This window comes from Petromyzon marinus, chromosome 54 (assembly GCF_048934315.1).
Source record: "Petromyzon marinus isolate PM22_M1 ecotype Great Lakes invasive population chromosome 54, UKy_Petmar_22M1.pri1.0, whole genome shotgun sequence".
NCBI classification, from domain to species: Eukaryota; Metazoa; Chordata; class Hyperoartia; order Petromyzontiformes; family Petromyzontidae; genus Petromyzon; species Petromyzon marinus.
In genome coordinates, this window is record NC_133720.1 from 11090315 (window position 1) to 11111618 (window position 21304).

General features: G+C 47.8%; 1 protein-coding gene across 1 annotated transcript; it reads left to right on the forward strand.

The window, feature by feature from the left end:
• The first annotated feature begins 221 nt into the window (after positions 1-221).
• Positions 222-18233, forward strand: LOC116954266 (microtubule-associated protein 1 light chain 3 beta). The gene is made up of 4 exons (XM_032974851.2): positions 222-544; positions 3343-3398; positions 5627-5733; positions 12112-18233. The coding sequence occupies exons 1-4, from the start codon at positions 505-507 to the stop codon at positions 12272-12274; spliced, it is 366 nt and encodes a 121-aa protein (XP_032830742.1). The 5' UTR covers positions 222-504; the 3' UTR covers positions 12275-18233.
• The last annotated feature ends 3071 nt before the right edge of the window (positions 18234-21304 follow it).

Consider the following 21304-nt stretch of genomic DNA (forward strand, 5'->3'; position numbering starts at 1 on the left):
TTGCACGTTGACGCTCTCCTCGAATGTCAAAACCGACGCAATCACGCACCGCGGCGCAATGACGCGCGCCTTTCTTCGCGTACCCACGCGTCACCGCGTAGCTGTGCGCGGTGACGTCATTGTGTAGCCGTGCGCGGTGACGTCACCGCGTGGGGGCATCGCCGCGTACTCGTGCATGGTGACGTCACCGTACGTCACCGCGTAGCCACGCGTGGTGACGTCAGGGCATGACGCGCCAGTGTTTACAATCTGCCCTACGAGCCAGAGGCGAGAGGGTTCTGTTGTTGTTGCTGCTCCGCGTCGCCTTCGCTCTCGTGTCGACTCCTTTTCTTTATTTTTTTATTACACATTGTGCGTGTAGTTTTTTTAAAACATATATCTATACAGCGCTTTACTTTCCACCCGTTTATTTTCCGCCCTTGTAGTTTCCCGAGCGACTTCTTCAAAGTTATTAATCTTAAACAAAAGGGGACGAGTTTAAAGCCGCGAGGAGGCCCAAGAGCGATGCCGTCGGAAAAGTCCTTCAAGCAGCGGCGGAGTTTCAGTGAGCGCGGCGGCGACGGGCGGCGGGCGGCGGGCAGCCGCGGCGGGTAGCCGCGGCGGGCGACCCCGAGGCTTTTTGTTTCGCAGGGCCTCGGCAAAGGCCTCTCTCGCAGCGATTTAAATCTCGCGTTTATCGTAATAGCCATTCGTATTGTGTATGTATGTGTGTTGTGTGTTTTTTTATAACGTAACGGATAGGTGTTCGAGGAATCAGTCGGGTTTTGTTGTTGTGAGCGGTGAAGTAAAAAAAAACAACCATAAATGCTGGCCAAGTTTGAAACCGCGGTGTTGTTGGAGGGGTGGGGAGGCGATGAAGATGATGATGATGGGGGTAGAAATGGCAGCCGCTTTGTGTGGTCACCGTTACGGGGGGGCCCTTTGAGTCGGAACGGCGTTCACGGCCGCGTTTGTGCGACTCTCAAAACATCGTCGGCGTGATCCATTGCATCTTGATGACGATCATCGTCAGCATTTTGTCGTGCCTCGTTTCCATCGGACGTTCTCGCCCCGTGATTTGTCCTCACGAGGTTTATTTTACAGCGGTAATTATTGGCTCCGTTTTGACAAGAGGCCAACACCGTCGACCACGACGATCGTAGTCATTTCACAAACAAACGTAGTCATCTCACAAACGTAGTCATTCTTGGTTCTTTCGGTAAAAACAAATATTAACTTTTTTATTATTTTATTGTTTCCCTTATACGTGACGTTACCGAAAGAACCAAGAATATGAATCCCTGCAGTCACGAAAGCTTTAATCAAAACGTAGTCATCTCACAAACGTAGTCCCCTCACAAACGTAATCCCCTCAGAAACGTAATCCTCTCATAAACGTAGTCATCTCACAAACGTAGTCATCTCACAAACGTAGTCATCTCACAAACGTAGTCAACTCACAAACGTAGTCATCTCACAAACGTAGTCAACTCACAAACGTAATCCCCTCAGAAACGTAATCCTCTCACAAACGTAGTCATCTTACAAACGTAGTCATCTCACAAACGTAGTCATCTCACAAACGTAGTCATCTCACAAACGTAGTCATCTCACAAACGTAGTCAACTCACAAACGTAATCCCCTCAGAAACGTAATCCTCTCACAAACGTAGTCAACTCACAAACGTAGTCAACTCACAAACGTAATCCCCTCACAAACGTAATCCTCTCACAAACGTAGTCATCTCACAAACGTATTCATCGCACCGATCGTCAGCCTTCCTAGTCTTGTCCGCCACTACTTGACAGAGGCTATATAACGTCGTCTTCTCGGCCTGTGTGTTATCCCCTCGGCCTTTGTGTGTCATCTTCTCGGCCTTTGTGTACACACTGCTGTGGATGGAAGACCACGTTCGTCATCTTATCAATGGTCTATCCACTGTTCCACGAAGTCCCACCCCCCATCAACAACAGCGGCAAAGATCGCAGTCGTATTTCATTTGGCGACATCGCTTTAGACTTTAAATATTTCCTAAAAGTCGACAAAGTGAGCGATGGCGTGGGAGGCTTGACCCAGAGGTGGGTAGATTATGACAATTACTGGCTTCTATCCAGCAGTGGATAGACACAGTTACTGTGATAGTCATGGATTGACCTTCATCCAGCAGTAGATAAGAGGCGACAGTGCGGGCGACAATAAAGTTGACGTCGTGAAGCTGTGCCACGAGCAGTATGGTCGGGCAGTTGTTGTGTAACATAGTTGTAAACATAGTTGTAAACACGGTTTGTTGTTGATGGTAAGGTGGGTGGGCTGCACATCATCCAGTGGCGATGGAAATGTGGCGTTCCGATGGCACGTTACCGGCTGGTCGCCGTAAACAACAACAGCAGCTGCAGCTGCTGCTGGCTTCCCATGACATTTTACTGTCGGGCGCTAACCGGGTCGTGTGCTAAATTATACTGACCCCCCCACCCCACATGACGACGACGACGATGGTGGTGGTGTGGGTTGTGTCGAGACGTTTCACATCGGCGAAGGTAAAGTAAGTAGTCGACAAAGTCGAGGTTTTAGCAAATGCCCAGATCGAACGTGAGAGACATCCTGCTGCAGTTTTTTTTTTACAAAGCGACGTCGTACCGGCTGTTAGGGGAGGTTGGTGATGGGTTTTTTTTAAAAAAGGTGATGACGTCATCCCGCTGTTATTGTTATGGTTTGTCGAGAGCGCCGCGGTTGGAACCCAAACGATGGCCTAAGCACCAGTTCCTTTGTATCCGCCAAGTGTTTATATGTTTACCCGTGTTATCGCTTGTGTCTAAAGTTAACAACTCCCACCCCCCCCCGGAGTAGATTTCACTCGGCCTACCCATCCTTACAGGGTCAGTCAAATAAGTACAACTTTAAGCGAAGTCAACAAGTCGGCGTTTAGTCGGAGAGACGCTGGCCGCGGCCATGATAATGTGGAATTTCCACCATAAGCCTCAAGAGTTTAGTAGTAGAGACGAGCTCCCACCCCATTCGCCAGGGGAGACTCTAAACTTAATTCGACTTTATTTCACGACAGATGTTTAATGCTGCTGCAGCTATTGCAGCCAGAAGAAAAAAAAAGCATTGTTCTAAATCGAGGAGGCATAATTGCATAACAAGCGAGCACAGACGTTGAAGGCCAGCCCAGTGTAATCTGTCGGGGATTCAATTCGTTCACGCGCTAAGTGCAGCAGTCTCTCTCTCTCTTGTGCGGGTGCCCTTGTTCGTTTATGTCTTCGTACTAATGAGAGTCATTTATCGCTCGCCTTTTCCTATGTGCTTCTCGCTCCCCCCCCCCTGCCCGCCCGCCCCCTCTCCGTGTCTCTCTTCCCGAGCAGCCGAGAGGGTGAAGGACGTGGAGCTGATCCGCTCTCAGCACCCCAACAAAATCCCGGCAAGTGCGGCGGTGGCGGCACGCAACGCGACAATCGTTCGCGCTCGGGGCGTCCTCGTTCAAATTAAGCCAGGAGATTTAAAACTCAAAACCCTTGCGCCCCAGATTTAGCTGATTATACAATGCACAGTGGATGTATGTAGCGTCTAAGTGCTGTCTCAATTAAAACGCCGTACAGAATGTTATTCTGTAGAAAGACACGGACGGTCACTAATAATAGGCAGACGAGGAAAAGCGGAGGGGAGGTCTTGAACCCAGATCTGAACAGTGGCAGTCTTACTAAGTAAGTGTGAGCAGTAAAACATATCCGTGTCCGATTAAGATTTTGGTCAGTTTAAACGTTTCTTTTTACGGGGTGTACCTTTGTCTTTATTGCCAACAATGGGGGCGAATTGTCAAGTTGATTTTGGTTGGTCGATTTGTAAATGCGGCTCAATTTACAACAATTAGGGGCATTTGAATATATTGACTGCTGCGAGGAGTGAAGATCAGATATTTTTTGGAAGCCATGTGCTATATTTGAGAATACTTGTTTTGCACTTTGACCCATTGTACCCAACTGGGACCTTTTGAATGCGTTGGCTTCGTTACAGATTGTGAATCGCCAGAGTATAACTCTAGCAGTAAAATACAATGAACCTTTAGGAATTCGTGGTTAAGACAAGGCCATTGTATACAAATCTATGTTACGTGGACATCCGTGCTAATCGGAGGTGCGGGAGAAGGATGACAAACTAAAACACAAAGTAGTTTTAAAGAAATGAGTTTTCAATCGAGATTATTTAAATGTCCATGTAGCTCCAGTGGCTTCCTAACATCGGAAGGAGGAGCGTTCCAGACGGCCGCAAAAGCGCGTTTTAAAGCGTCACGCGGTGCGGTGACCGCCGTTTTTGTTAGATGACTAGACAAAAGCCACTGACTTCCCAAAATACCATCTATGGTTATGGACTATTAATAGTCAACTCATCCAGGGTAATTGTGGGTAGAGGCGTGGTTCGGATAAAACAGGAAAATACAAAACATATGCAAATGAGGCTTTAAGGATATATTTGCTTGCGAAGGTAGAGTGGGGGGTCAAGACGTAGGCTTTTCAAATAATTGATCACTTGAGTCATTGAGTGGGGAGCAGTGAAATAATAGCCAGCCTGCTAACAGAAGGCAAGACTGAGTGGTTCAGTCTATATCCTTTTTTTAACCAGTGGATGAAATACTCCCATTGAGGCTACGTAACAATGCTTCTGTTTCCCAACGGCGGCCTAGGTCTTGTTAAGTGATATTAAGTATGCGTATTTTATTAACATTTTAAATTTAACAAATCTCGACTGAACGTATTAATAATAATGTAATTTTTAATTAAATTATTACCCGAACCTCCGATTAGCACGGTTGGCTACGTACGTTGCGAACGAAGTTCAGCATACGTACAAATATACATGGGAATATATTGCATGTTCTGGAAATGAAAATAAAAACATCAGGCAAGTATAATGGAGAACACTGTACAAAATGTGAGCAAAAGTTAGCAAATGATGCCCAAACAATTAAACGTATATATCGTGAACTTTAGAATCGTTACTCCTCGGTAATCGATGCGCCATTATTAGCCGGCTATCTGCCCGTCAGTAGACTTGGCAGTCCGCTATACATTTGGTGGGTAATCGATGTGTACATTAGTTATGGCAGCTGGGAATCTTAAAAATATACAGTGCATCTGCTCTCAAAGAGACGCTGGCCATACGTTGAACATCACGGTGTACCCACAACAGGTGTTGTGTGTTGCCCCCTCGTGAGCCGCGGTTATTTTAGCCCCTGGGCGAGCTTACACGTGGCCTTGGCTGTCGTGCGACGTTGTCAGCGTTGTACCGACAGCACACGCAACCAACCCGACCTGCTCAGCCGCCTCATCTACCCCCCCCCCCCCCCGCTCTCACCCCATTTTCTAAGCACGAACCCCCTCACCTCATTCCCCTCCGACCGCCTGTGCTCGGAGTAAACTGAGTTACAAGCCGACAAAAGAATATTTTAGAGGCAAATCAAGGGAGAAGTAGGGGGAACAGTTGTGTTCTAGAGGCGTTGGAAAGAGAGAAAACAGTACTAGAGAATGATTGAGACAGACATAACATAGGAATGCATGGAGGGATGTTATTTATCAACTGACCCAGTTGAAAACAGAGAGCTGGATTCGAGACTGCTGATGATGATGATGATAACGATGTTTGTGAACGCAGGTTATCATTGAGCGATACCGCGGAGAGAAGCAGCTGCCAATGCTGGACAAAACCAAGTTTCTGGTGCCGGACCATGTCAACATGAGCGAGCTTGTCAAGATTATACGGTAAAGGGTGACTCGTTGTGTGCCCGTCGGCGCTCCTACCGGCTCCTATGGGCTGATAGCATACACCACGGTTCGCAAAGTTATCAACCACTGATGTGGGCAACGTTTAAATGTCTAGTGAGAATATATTAATGTAATGGTACTGAACATACAGCCCTTTGTCAAGCCACTGCTGGATGAAGGCCACCCCATGCTGTGTCGTCACGGTGAGAGAGGGGGGCGGGGTGGTGGGATTGTTTGACTTGACATTAGTTATTGTGGGTGGGATAAGCTGGAGGCTAGGACCGGTTCAGGTTCACTCACTACGGACGTTAGCTTTGGGTAGTATTCAAACTCGCCTTGCCAGGTTCAAAGCGCAGTGAGCGAATTACAGCGGCAAGGCTGCACCATGCCTGGGCCATTATTTGAGTCTGATAGAAATTGTAATGCCTAGGTTTCTATGAGTTCTCATTTTTACTTTGTCATGTTCGGTTTGCAGTGCTGTAGTCGAAAGAACAATGTGTATTATGCGACTGTGGTATTGAACATTTTTGTCCGTATCTTAAGAGGCTATTCATGATAGTGTGGCAGCCGCACTCCTAATGTGCATTAGTCATCCGCTGGGGTCGGGTTAGGGGCGTTGTCAGCAGCAGTTTGTCCTACTCTTGTGAAAAGGGAGTTTTTTTCCTTTTATCCCATCATCTAAGGGAGAGAAGAAAGCATTAAAATGTAAGAGAGAAATTGCTCAAGCTTCCATTCAGAGCACGTGTGCATTTGCGAGCATGTTCCGATATATAACTTTTAAGAGATTGGTACTTGATTAGGCCTCTGCGTGAGGGGTACAGATGCCTTGTTTGACCGTACTTTGCGACTCTGGTCAATTATTTAGTGCCAAGTTCCCCCAGTAAAGGTCAATTACAAACCCGGGGGCCCCTAAGAACCCAACCGTAATCACGCATCGGACAGGGCATGCGCGGGAACAAGAGCGGCTTGTACAGCGATAGCTCACGTGAGATCCCTTTCTAATTATACCGCATGTTTTATGTTTCGCGAATGTTGACAGCACTCCAGTCTCCAGGCTTCTCGCTTCTCGCCGCCGCTGATGAATGATGTCCTTTTGTGGTCTCGGCAACGCTTTAGGGCACACAGTCTGGCTCGTTGTTTGTGTATTTTTTTGTCCTCCGAAATTTTGGCGCTCATAATTGGGTTAAATTTTAACTTGTTGCCTCTTCGATGGCAATTTCCCCCCCCTCTTAACTCGCAAGGCTGCCGGGGCTGTGGCTATTTATAAAATGTGTTGCTAAACGCGGATGCTTATCCACTCTCAATGCTGCCCTCTCAAAGAAGTGTTGTGTTGGAAGTAATTTTTCTGAAGGTGTGTCCGAGAGGACGGATTGATTGCTACGTGGACATTCTGTTCTGGCCAAGTAGCTTCAAAGATTGCGCAATGGTGCCAATTGCACGATGTTTGTGTCCCAGAATTCATGCCATCGGATTTGTTTGTACAGCTATGGAGTCCTCATGCGGTTTTGCACTCGGCATAAATTCAAGTGTCAACATGTAAAATATACATCATAATACTTTTCATACTTTCAACAATTGTTCATAATATAATTGACTTTTCGTAATGTTTGTGTGGTGTGTTACGAGCTCTAGGCTTTGTACTTGGCGCCGCGGTGACGAGATGTTCACTCCCTCGTCTGGTGTACAGGATGTTGTGGGTTCGATCCCGACCCTGGTGCTTGTATATTTGGAGTTTGCACGTATCTCTCCCCGTGGTCCTCTGGATTTTTCTCCGGGTCCTCCAGTTTTTCCCTCCACATTTAGAATCAACGCACGTTTAGAGTATTTGGCTGCTATCAATTTCCGTGTAATAGACCACTTCATTGAGCTATCATTGATGGCCAGGTCACTTCTGACAACGAGTTAGACAGCTCAGTGGACCTTACCTGGTAAAATAAAATAAAAAAAATGTACTTGATTTTAACATGAATGGCGAGAGATATGAGACTGGTCCTGGGCACCCACTTTACCAACTCACACCGACCAGTTTGGCAAAGTTTGGTCAAACAATCACCGAGAGTAACACGGCATAGTAGGCACGCTTTCTCGCAGCAGTGGAGCGATACAATTGGATAAACACATTCTTTCTTATGTCAGCATTTGCATTTGAACTAACCATTCGTTCATTACCAACGACATTTGTTTGGAATTCGGCTCGTTAACTTTTACACCGCATGATACAAAATCTTGCTACTTATCAGTTCTGTCGTTGATCTCTCCAACAGAGCCAAGCTGCAGTTTTTTTTCCAACTGTCGTGTCTATGCTTGGACAACTGTAAAAAAAACCCCAAAAAGTGGACTAGTGAGCCAGCACCGCCGAGATCTGGGTTTGAACCCGGGCAGCCAACCCACAGTGATTGGAACAAGTTCTCACTTGCATTGAGCTGATGTTATCGGCTCCGATGACTGCACAACCACAGTCGTTCATCTTGATCTTCACAAAAGTTGGCAATATTTTCCACCATGACAATTACACATTTAGTTTGATTGCCATGCGACGAGCATCTCTACAGCACCTAAGGCCAGCACGGCAAAATCCTTTTAGCGTTGATTTTTGTCACTAAGTTCAAATTTTCATTTCATTATTGGAATTGAATCGTTACGAAAATTATCCTAACTCCCTCCCCCACCCACCATTATATACAGACATGAAAGCTTCCAGCAACTGTTGGAAAGCGGTAAAAACTAAATTGGATGCATGACACACATAGCAGAGGTGTTGGTAGTGATTTGCACTCGGCTGTGGTTTAGGGCGTACTCTCTACCCCCAGCCTGCGCATGCCGGTGGTTTAGGAAAGGTTTACTGTGCAGTCCGTGATGGTTACCACCTGCCGTAGTGCAGGACACACCCAGACCCCCTCGGCTTTACAGTGCTAGCCATGGTTGGGGAGGAGGGTCTCGTCGTGAACGGGTGTCCATCCTGTGTGGCTCGCCTCTTCATTCTATTTCCACTTCCGCGAGTGTTTAATTGATCGCTGTGCGTGTTGCCTGCGGGCGTAAGGTACGGGTGGGTGGGTGGTTCCGTGTAGCGGTGGTTTGCGCACTGCGCTATGACCCCAGGGATCTATGTTCGAGATGTTGCCTCCTGCCCCTTCACTGACCTGCACTGAGCAGGGGGGTGGTGAAATATGGTCAAACAACCCCCATGGCTGATATGATGTGGGGAGATCTTTATCCAGCAGTTGATTAATTGCTTGCAATTTTTTTAAATTAATGTGTGTCATGTGTTGACTTGCTTAATTTAGGAAGTTTTACGTGACATCTTGGCAGGGCATCTTGTTTTGTATACATTTTCTCTTTTTTAAATATCACATCGTTGAGAGGCTGGTCCCCATTTTAACGTTGATTTTGGCTCTTTCTATACGTTCATGAGGTGTTTTTCTCAGTTATTACTATTTTGAAATAAATACATAACAGTTTTGCGAGTCACTATACTCATGTTTTACGAGTTAATCAGCAGTGGAATTATAGTTAGTTTAAAAAAAAATCATCATTAGTGTCAAACTTATGATTAAATAATACAATATTTGTATTCAGCACCCTTTAAAACCTCCAGATACCATTTTTTATATGCCTAGGTTAAAAAAAATGTAAGTTGATAATGTTTGTTATGCCTGAGTTTGGAGTGCTTGAGTACTTTTTGGGTTCTTTTAGTTCTAGGCAATAGACAGAGCTACCAATTGTGCTAAAGTATTAGTTGTTTTTGCTCGTCTAGAACAGCGGTTCATAACTTTTACTGCAGCCTTGCACTTCCTTGGGTTCTTAATCGTAAAAATGGTTTTTATAATGTCAATCAATACATAGGGTTTGATGAAACAAAGTAAGTTGTAGGAATAGGTTTTACCCTTGTAACTGTCACAAAAACTGACAACTTTATTCAAGGCATGTTTGCATTAACCACAACACAAGCAGTCAAAATGCAAACAAAAAAGACAACTCTGATAATAATATGCACTGTCCTTGAATTTGATTGGTCCACACCCGAGACGGCTATTATTATCAGAGTTGTCTTTTTTGTTTGCATTTTGACTGCTTGTGTTGTGTTTATTGCAAACATGATGCCTTGAATAAAGGTGTCAGTTTTTGTGCCAGTTAAAAGGGTAAAACCTATTCCTATATCTTGTTACTGGCAAAGGAGGTCTCATAAAGTAAGTGGTACTTACGTGTCCGTGCTTAATTTGTGTTTCGATGATTTACCTTCTAAAAAAAATCTGCCCATGTTTCGCTACCCCCAGAAAAGGCATCTTGTACCCCCAGGGGGTGTTTGCGTGCACCCCAGGTGAAAATCCACTGATCTAGTACATCATTAGAATGTACGTGACCGATTCGAATGCCTTTGTCAGAGATTTAAAACGGTAAAAACAACTAATTCTGCCCTCTAGTGGTGATGTCCTATTATGATTCGTTATACAGTCAGACACAAGCTTTACTTGGAGCCCCCTTCATCACTCCACTGCTGGATGAAAACCTCCCCATGTCAGTCACGATGGAACTTTGACCATACTTCACCATGCTGACCAGCGGGGCAGGTTTGTGTGTGGTCACCTTGTTAAATGGGTTTTATGTTTTGCATTCGTAGAGTATCCGCATACATTCTGCAAGTGTTAAAACTTTCCCACCTTCCCTAGTTCAGATGAATCTGCACTCGGTATAGGTTTGCCCGTAGTGGTTGGTGCGCTTGTGTTTACTCTGCGTTTTGCCTTTTTAGTGATAATCTTGATTTTAAGCTTTCGTGACTGCAGGAATCCATACTCTTTGGTTCTTTCGGTAAAGTCACGTAGGTATAAAATAAAATAAATCACGACGTTTCGGGCGCAACACAAGCGTCCGTCATCAGGTGGGAAAGCGTGGCCTGCTGTTGATGCAGACTGTTTTAAAGGTTTGAAATGGGTGTAGCCCAAGGGTTATAAAGGAGTGGCTGGGTCTAGTGATATTAATGTGAGAAATTAGCATGTAACTGGGTACGGAAGTAGCTATGATAATGTGAGAGATTAGCATGATGTTAAAGTGATAAATTAGCATGTAACTGGGTACGGAAGTAGCTATGTTAATGTGAGAGATTAGCATGATGTTAAAGTGAGAAATTAGCATGTAACTAGGCACGGAAGTAGCTATGATAATGTGAGAGATTAGCATGATGTTAAAGTGAGAACATTTTTAGTGATAATCATGCCTTTTTAAGTATGAAGCATAATAATGTGCCCCACGTTTTGACCACTTCTTTTTCTTAATCTGTTTACACTACAGGGTTCCCTCGCTTTATGCGGCAGTAAATGCTTTCCGAAAAAAGTGCGCGCAAGGCGAAATGGCACGCGACGGTTGCCTGCCGAGTAGCGTGTACAGCTCACACTGCGTTCTCCCACATCCAACCGCATGGCTGCACACGAGTTAATTCAAACCGCAGTCGAGTGAATTTAGGGTAGAAAGAGGCTAGCCGTATGTGCGCCAAATCGCACAGAGCGAACCCGCATGGAGCGAGGGGTAAAACCACCTCTTTTTTTTATGCAACGAGAGCGTGTCTACATCTGACGAGAAGGCTAAATGCAGTGGCACCTGCGGCATTTCGAACCGTTACAGAAATTCACCAGCGCTGTTGTGGATAGTCACCGTCGTCATGTGACCTCGGTGCCCTTCCGTCCATCTGGCGCATGCTATCGTCGTTATGGTTCACGTCATTGTTATGGTTCTGCTTATTCAGAGGCATACCTGAGCGGATGTTTTCGAACGACGTTGCACATAGCTGTAATAATTGTGACATTAAATGTGTGAATTGCTCAATGCCGTATTGAACACAACGCAGCTACGCATAAGCATTCAGGAATGGGGGTGTTTCAAATTGAATTTTCAACAGAGTCGGGGAAACGTTTTCCCGACTTGGCACTCTTAGTAAGGGGGAGATTCCGCCCTCGTAATGTTGAGCCCACTGGACTTGCATTTCATAGGTCACCGGTTCGATCCTCCGGCACGACAGTTGAGAAACAATGGGCACGTTTGTTATGTCGTCCCACTCTGTGCGCCCAGTAACATCATTGGGTACACCACGGTTAGTCGATCGGTAGGTCGCACGTGGTGGGGTACAGAGTGGGTACTCGCGCCTCTTCCAAGGCGTCTGGCCAGTGTGGAAGAGTAGGCCAAATTACCCTCTACCATGAGGGTTCTCCTGAGCTCCCCGTCGTAGAGGCCTGTCCACCAGCAGTGGCGTGATCAAGTGATTATCGGAGGGCCGCACCTCCAGAATTTCACGATTTACCATCGGTAGGGAAACAATTTGCCGTGTAAGCCACCGCTGCAGCTGTAACGTCGATCGCTCTCCCGTCGTCGCGTTCTGTGTCGCAGGCGCCGACTGCAGCTGAACCCCAACCAGGCGTTCTTTCTGCTGGTGAACCAGCGCAGCATGGTGAGCGTGGCGGCGCCCATATGCGAGGTGTACGAGCAGGAGCGTGACGACGACGGCTTCCTCTACATGGTCTACGCCTCGCAGGAGACCTTCGGCTTCTGAGCCGATCCGACCCTCCGCCGACGACTTCTCAACACGGCCGCGCCCGGACCTCGCCGCCGTGTGCGTCCTTACGACTCTCGCCACGACCCCCGACTAATCGCCGCCTCTTTATTTCCCTCCATCCCTCTCCCCCACCCCATCCGTCATCTCGCCAACCTGCCCCACTTCGAACCTCGCATTTTGTTTAATTTCATAGCTGCCAATGTTCTGATTTGATGGAGCGTTGTACGCTTCTCCGTTCACGCCTACCAGTTTTTCTTCTTGACCGTGCTCTGCTTTGGAGCGAAACGGGATGGCAAACCTGACAATTACCTTGGAATTGCGTCCGGTCGTAATGTCGGATGTTAATATGAAGCCTAAGATGTCACCCTTCTCATGGTTTGCGCGTGCATACCACTGCTAATTATGCCCTCTTGTTCGTTCCCCTTCCTGACGAACACCTGCTTCGTTTTCTGCGCTGTAAGGAATTAGGGCAATATCATGGCATGCTCTTGTGTTTTTTTAAAGGCACAAAACCGGAGCATGCTTAGCTCCCCTTTTGAATATCCTAAGTTGGCAGCTATGTAATTTAATTATAATGTTTTTATTTTTTAAACTGGCGGTGGTAGTGCCATCTTGACTTGGCTGCCCCAGCGGGTTTGCTTGTTTCGAGGGTGCCACCCGCTGCAAACGACTTGACAGTTAAGGCCGATTTTTCAGGAGCCTTTTGTTGACATTTCGTGGACCTCTTTAGCCTCAAGCCGTGGGAATACGGGGCCACTTGTTTGCGATCCTAGGCAAGATTCTCTCCACGGAGGCCTGAACACCAGCCGGGCATACAGCCGCTTTTCTCCATCGTGATTCCACCCCCCGTAAAAATTTTGAATGACACAACTGGGGAACTTTCCTGGTTTACGAAACGACACCACGGGAGTTCTCTGCATGTGTTACTTTGGATAATAACTCCGACACCGTGATAGGGACGCGTGTACAATGTGGCAAAAGCACGAATTTGCAACGAATTGCAAGCGCGAGTACATTTTTACAACACGGGAAATATGTAAATTGGCACTTTACAAACCAGCCGTGCGCGTTGGAAACGGGGAGTCGTGATGCTGCCCGAAATGCGATTGGCGCCGCGTTTAATTGGCCCAAACGGGCAGCCACGCTTTTCCCCTCGCCTGTACCCACGCAGTTCCCCCGCTGAAGGTTTATCAAAGGAGGTTTCGATCCCACCAAGTTGTCATCGTGTTCCCGTGACTAAAACGGTGGAAACCGCAAACTGAGGCATTTAAAAAAAAACGTTCCCTAGGCTCGTTTCGGCAATGGCGTTACTATATGACCAGCAGCGCCGTCGGTGACTACCGCGACAGCGAGCCACCCGCCCCGTGGGGACGACCGCGTCTCGTCTCCAACGGTCGTTGAGAGGCGCCCAGAAGCTTTTGTGTTTTAAGTTCACTAAACTACATAGGCTGCACCTGTGCAAGAACATTGTTTTGCCTTTACCGCCTTCCACTTGTTGCTGGGTATAAACAAAAAAAAATGCGTAGCATTCTTTCACCAGCGATAGCTAATTGCGTTTGTGTTTTTTTTTCCCTCTCTCTCCTCCGCAGCAGTGGAGTTTATTTACGATCTGCTTCGTATTCAGTCGCTGTCGAGTTTTGCTTTCCTCGCAGTCGCCTTTTTTCCTTTTTGTTCGCTCGTAGCTTTTAAGTTGCCCCGATTTTTCTAGTCCCGTTCAACGCGTTTCAACCGCATGCATCACCCGGCTATTGTACGTGGCGAACGCGCCTCTTCCGTCTTTCGTGTTCGACGGCGCGAGCTACAAGAGCCCATTAAGCAAATTAACATACTAAAATAGGATGCTTTGCACAGGTGAAGGTTTTTTTTTAGAAGTGACATACTTTCTGAAATAGTTGCATATTACTTTAAACTTCAGATACCGCGAGATATTATTCAATTGCTTCCTGTATTTTAAAAGCGTTCGTTTATTGAAAACTGTTTTAAAAACTTTAAATTTCATGGTAATCTGTGCTTCCCTCCCCCCCCTCCCCATTTTACTGTTAAAACTTTCTCATTTTCCACTTTGCTCGCGGTAAAGTTTGTGCATGGAGTTGAATTTTTAAATAAGCTGGCACTTCTCAGCGTTATAGTGGACCGATAGCCCCCTTGTGCGCATTTTAAATCCCAGCATCGCAGTCTTTTGCAGTGCAGGATATGACGCTGAACACGTCAAGTTATGAATACGCCCATGCATGTGCGGCCCTATTATCAGTCCACTGCTGGATGAGGGCCTCCCAATGCCCTGCGGGTCATGGGGGTTTCTGACCACACTTCACCCTGGTCAGTGCGGGTTGACGAAGGCGAGGAGCACGTACGTTTGGAGCATGGTACAGTGCAACAGTGAATGTTGGTGCACTGCCCTCTGACAATGTAGCCCCGTAGCGGCCTGCAACGCCCGGTTTCAAGCGTGGTGGTCGCCCATCCAATCGCTATCAAAGTTGAACCCCCGCTTAGCTTCCAAGATGTGACGAGATCAAGTGCACTGTGGGTGACTTGGGCCGTCGGCGTGCAGGCATTGCCGGGATGAGCGAGACATTGGGCTGCGCACCGTTGCGGAGGAACAAACTCGCGCTCTTGCCATCTGGGAGCAACAGAAGGCGCCGGAGCTTTCTGCGGAGCCTGGCGACCAGTGCCCAACTCACGGCACGGCCAGATAGAGCGCCAGATGTGGCAGTGCGCATGCCATGGCTATGCCAGGGCCACGGCGAGGGACGTTGGCCGGGTGGCTATGGAGATCAGAACGCTGAGCTGGCACCGCTGAGATTATGGATTCTAATGCAGGCGGCTGTCCGTAACGAGATGATGCCCTCGGCCAACGACTGCACACATACCCGTCGCATTAAATTTGGTTTTGCGCTAAGTTTCGGCTCCATTCTACCTCTTGAGAATTAAAAAAATACCATAAAACCTTGGATTGCGAGTAACTTGGTCTGCGAGTGTTTTGCAAGACGAGAATTTTTTTAAAATAATTAATTTGATAAACGAGCGAGGTCTTGCAATACGAGTAGTACGTATACGCTTTGTCTGCCGAGCGTCACGTGATCACAACTGATATACGAGTGCTTTGGATTACAAACACGTTTCCGGAACGAATTATGCTCGCAATCCAAGGTTTTACTGTATATCGGTTTGATGGACGTCCCTCTCAGTTGCTCGAAAGGGATCTTTTCGAGTTCGCTCCGTGATGTCCGCTTCCACGGGCCGCTCTCTTCAAGTGAGCGGGGGTGGGGGTCGTCGCTCTATTCGGCGATGTTTTCAAATGATGGCCGCTTCGTCTCGTGTGACGTGCGGCCGATGGCACAACTGGGATGAAAATGGAGAAAGACAAATACGTGTGGCTTTCACGACCAATATCCATAGCAGAGGTTGTTTGAGTTAGAGCTACCCAAAAAAAACCTTTATTGTGGAAATATAATGGGTATTTCGGCACAGGGTGAGGTTTGTATGCGGGGTGGCCTGACACCTCTCCCACTCTTGAGGGGGGGGGGGGGCAGTGGCGGTCAAACGGAGTCCGAAGACTTTCAGGAGGGTCCCGCGACATTGGGATGAGTGGCCAACACCAATGACTTTGTGTGCGTCTTTAGCTTTGGGAGGAAACCAGAGAACCCGGAGGAATCCCATGGAGAACAGGGGTAGAACATACAAATGCCACACAGGAAAAGCGGCACATTCGGGAATGGAATCCTTTTTGCGCCACCTTTGCCAATGATGGGCGCTCACGTGACGGGCGGTCTCGTACAGCCGCCTCAAACCCTAAGACGTCTGTTTCCCCGCGTCTCCACCCACGCCTCCCCGTGGACCTCGGCAGCCCGCGACCTTAGCCGGGGTGAGCCGTGCAGCCGTTAAATGCCGAGACCCGTGTCTCTCGGACTCCGCTCAAGGATAATGACACGCGTAAAATGTGACGTGCAGTCTGCGAAAGACACGATTGTGGCCATTGGATCGGCCGACCTGCCATGCCTTGCATGTCATGTGACGCAGGCTTGCACCTAGCCTTGTGTTTGGCCACCGACTCGAAACGAGTCAAAATTGTGGCCATATTATTTTAGAGCCTCGCTGTGCATCAGTGTAACGCTTGCTAGCAATCTTCAGTGCAGTGTGGTCATCATTGCCTCGAGGAGTATTTATGGGCATGTCAAGTGACACGCAAGGCACGATATTTGGTCCGATCCAACATCACAATCGCACCTTTATCTGCCTATAAGTTGCCCATTCCATGTCTCGGCTTTATTACTCTTGTTCGTTTCAAAACCTGCATGTGCTGTTCTCTCTGATGAGAGTCTCACCATTTACTGAGAGTGTTAGAATCGGTTCTGCTCTTCAAGGCTGTTTAGTCCAACTTCAAATCACAATTCCCCCCCTCCCAACCAACCATAATAATTGGCCCTCAGAGATAAACGTTGAGTTTGAAGCCGACGTCATGGCTAAAGGACACCAGCTACCGAAGGGAGCAGCATATAATCCCCGATCGTAATGAATGCAACGGAGCCCGGCGACCCATGATTTTCGGTGTGTTCTATTAGGAAGCGCGGCGCTGGTTTTTGTCGAATTGCGTAACAGCCGCCTTTCCAAATGGCTCGAAATTGAAGGAGTTTCTGCGCTGTACTTGGTGCTTGGCAGTCCGCCCCATTGTCAGGTTATGTAAGATCGCGGCTGCTGGAAAACATTCGCAAATGCCATTGATCGGGGGTGGGGGTGGTGTGCAAAAGGTGTTGTCATTTGAGTTGGCGTCGTTGAGCGAACGCCTCTACAGATACGCGACTGCTCCCACGCGGCCGAGGCAGGTTTATCCGCTCGGGTCCATTGAGTGCGTGGCGCATCTCTTATTGGGCGTTTCACATTTCTCGACATGGGGGAAGGGGGGGGGGCGAATGCAGTGCCATATCCTGTCCCCATCTACATTCGCAAAAGCTGCTTGCACCGCAATGTTCAATGTTTCTCGCTGACCGGGTTAAAGTAACATGACGGGACAGCAGGCGCGCACCGATACCACCCGGGGCATTGCGCAGCGTTTGGCCACTGATTGAAGCCCCCCCCCCCCCCCCACGGCTGTACATAGCTTTTTCTACAAACGTGGGGGTGACAGCGGTGGGCGACTGCCACGTTTGTGCTTGCGCGGTTTAGGTGCATCTTTCGTTCCTGGGGGCACAGCACCCGTGCCGGGACGATCTCCTTGCCGTGCGTCCGCGGGGCCCCGTGCAAGAAGCATGCCCCTCGTGTTCAGTGTGAACCGCCGTCCCCTGTGCGTGTGTGTGGGGTGGCTTCCAAACGGTCGATATCTCGTAGCGCCAGCCCCTCTTCTCCCCCCCCGCGCCAACGTGAAGCGTTGCAGAAGCGATGATTACCAGCATGTCACGTGATCGGTGCATACATCCAGTAAAAAAACGTACACAAATAACGACGTTAAGCATCGGCAAAGTTTGACCGAAGTTCGCCTAAACCCCACGGTGTGGTTTATACGCATGGACTTGGCACGCATGCACGCGGGGACGACTATTATCCAACCACTCCCGCCTCTGTCAAATCGCGCTTTGGGTGCTTGTACAATGACCTCTGCCTAATAGATTGTTGCTCGTAGGTTTACGCTAGAGTATTCACAGATTATTGTGTAACTTCCGTCACAGTCATGTTTTTATTATTATTTTAGAGCACTTTAAACCCGCGGCTGTGTACATTTGCTTTCAGTTATTCACGGCAGATTCCCGGGGGGGGGGGGGGGGTGAACAGCGACTGTTTGCATTCGGAGGATCATACTGGATCCAACCGTTTCGATTGGATGCAAAGAGGGGAGGAGGATGTCTGGATTCGAGGGTTAAGAATGTTACGTTTACCGGCATACATTGTGTCACGTGTGGTTGTGGTTTATGGTTGCTTAAGTGTACTGCGGCATTAAGTTAAATAAAAGTGAACAAAACTGCTCCGTTTCCACTGCGATGTGTATTGCTGGGATTGCAATGTATCCGGATTATAAGACGCACGTTTAACCCCGGTGTTATAAAATAAAACCTGTATTATGGTGGTGGGAGGGTGCTACTTACAATCCTGTAGCTGTGTGTGTGTGTGACCTGATTCAAATTTTTTTTAATGTAATTGACACCGGGAACAAGTTTTGAGTGCATTTTCACTTTCCATTGAGCATCTTTATAATCGGGAAAACATGGTACATCGCGGCCAGATATCTATACACGCCTCGGTTTAAGTAACAATATCATCGGTTCGTGTTTGTTTCTTTCCGATTGTTTGTTGTGAGAAAATAGAACCAAGCCCTGGGTCGTGATTGCATGCGGTGTGTGTTATGTTGTCCTCATTGCGACAGAAGAACTGAATCCCAAAAACGAAAACAAAAACACTAGTAGAATATTTAAGCAAATAATGAACTTACGTGTTTGCCTGTTTTGGACTCTCGTTTCCAAAGCGGATGAATGAAGAGGTTATTAATGGTTTCGACAGCGCGGTGCGTGTCCGCAGGGCGGGGAGCTGATGGTGGGCGGGTGGCGGTCGGAGCCTTGACGCACACTTTCAGGCACGGGGTTCCGTTTGGGAGTTAAAACGAGTTTGGCCCCCTCTCTCTCTCTGTGTGTCTGTGCCCAGCGTGGGTGGCGTGAGTACTGCGAGTTCGCCAGGGTAGGGGTGGGTGGTTGAGGGCAGCATTCTGTTTTAAGTAGAACCTGTCTAGAGGGAGAGAGAGTGCCGCGTATCCGTATCAAAGCGACCCGTTGTCATTACTGCGCGGCACTCTTTTGTTTGCCGGGTCTTTTGGCCCGTCAAAACTCCACGGAGGATTAGGTCATCTGAGATGTCCCAGGCGAAATTACCACACCCCCCCCTGCCGCCGCCTCCGCCGCTTTGTTTTCAGCATGCAAGCACTTTTCTTTTCTGTCGGATGAGTGGTCTCGTCGTCTTGCAGAAAGTGTTAAAATTAGGACAAACACGCGGGCCACCTTCAGAGATTTGTTCATGAAGCCATCCAAATATACAAACACACACAAAACGTTAACCGAGAAAGATGGATTCAGATTGAGCAATCATTGGAAGGATGTGATAAATAGCGTCAAGTTTTAACTGCTATGATTTTCACTCACCCACCCGTGTGTCTTGTTGTCCGATTACTACAAGTCCAATTACTTGCTAATTTCTCCAGCCCCACCCGTCCCTGCACGCCACAAACCCTACCCTCCTCTCCCCTGTGAACTCCTACAGCCGAACTCCTTCCCCCTCCTTCCCCTCCCCCGTGCCTCTATAAAGCCACAACAGCGGATCATTTTTTTCTCACCTGAAGACGGACGCTTGTGTTGCGACCGAAACGTCGTGTTTTATTATTTTTTCTATCTTCGTGACTGAAAGAACCAGAGAGTAGAGGACATTATTCTCACCTTGAATTAATTTATCCCCAAATATCTTCCGGGTCGTCTGCCACATACGAAGCTCCTGACGCGCAATGTCGGATAACACCGTGCTGATGATTCCCAACACTTTTAAAAACCCATTCACTACATAAAAATTATATATCACGACGTTTCGATCGCAACACAAGTGGTCGTCCTCGGGCGGAAAAAATAATCCAGCAGTGGAACTGCTGAACCAGAATCGAAACGTCGTGATATATTATTTTTATTTTGTTTCTACCCACGTGACTTTACCCGTAAGAACCAAAGAGTATGGATTCCTGCAGTCACGAAAGCTTCAGATCAAGATCCATTCATTACAGTTGTCGCATTGTTCTGCAGCTGTCTGAATTCTGAAATGTCCACAGTGTTTTGACTCTTGAAGCGGGTTGATCTCAAGCAAGGCTGTGTGCATTGTTTGTACATGCACTTGGGTGGTGTCATGCTATGCATCATGTCTGTAAAAGTCAGTTTTTTGCGTTTGACTTACCGTACTCTTCAAATCCCCCGTGGTTACTGTATTGAATTTACTAATTGACATTTGGCGAAACAGAGAGAACACGTTTGGGTTAGACATGCTGCTGTCGGCGCTTTTCCCCGTATGTTTTATCACAAATTTTAACACTTTTTGTCGCAATGGCTGTTACATGGAGCGAGAGAGAGAGAGCGCTCCGACTGGCTCCTTCCCCATGGCAACGTGGAGTTTCCAACCCACTCTGCGACCTCTGTGACGCCGACCGAGTTAAGTGCCGCCCGTTTGTTCCGCTGGAGAGACATCGACCTCGCTCGACCCTTGTTGAACAACGATGCCTTTTACAAGAGGTGTGAAACAAGACCCGAGACCATCGATTCGACCAATCATGACGTAGCAGTTGAACACGCAGTCTTCGTGGGAGGCTTTGGCGACCAATGTTATCCATAATAGAGGTATTTTGGGCTAGATCTCGTAATTAAAAATGTGTCGTTAAACCCGACACCACCCAACACAGCCAGTTAGCAAGGTTTGTCGCGGAAACAATGTGCCAATTCGTTACTAGTTCCGCACTAACCGGCGTAGTGGAGAGTAAACCCACAGCATGTACAATCAGGGGCGAAGCCACAGGGGGGGCTGGGGGGGGGGCTCAGCCCCCCCCTGAAATTTTGGGAAAGTAACCGGATATCCGGCTGCTGCAAAATGCTGCAGGCTGCCACCTTGTGCTGTCCTGCAGGCTGCTTGAGCGGCAGCCTTTCGAACTTATCAAACTTATCAGCGACATCAACGGCTCCGACCTATTAATAAACTCCGCGTTCAAATACAAATAAATGTGTTTTATACATTTGTGGCGCCCATTGCAAAACATAAACTGGATATCTCAGAATATTGAAGTCAGCACCCCCCAAAGTCCAAATCCTGGCTCCCGCCCCTGTGTACAATCTGAGTAGCGTGTCGCTTCGCCGGTAATTACAACAACCAGCATAATCAGGCGACAGCCAGAGTTATGGAGAAATATTTAAGACCGAACCCTGGATTTCTCCATTACTCTGGCCGTCGCCTGATAATGCTGGTTGTAATTACCAGCGAAACGACACGGTACTCGGATTGTAAATGCTGTAGCGGGTTTAC

Coding starts and splice junctions, on each gene's coding strand:
- LOC116954266 (XM_032974851.2), top strand. CDS start 505: ATGCCGTCGGAAAAGTCCTTCAAGCAGCGGCGGAGTTTCA. Junction 3,399..5,626: donor AGCACCCCAACAAAATCCCG/GCAAGTGCGGCG, acceptor TTGTGAACGCAG/GTTATCATTGAGCGATACCG. Junction 5,734..12,111: donor GAGCTTGTCAAGATTATACG/GTAAAGGGTGAC, acceptor TCTGTGTCGCAG/GCGCCGACTGCAGCTGAACC.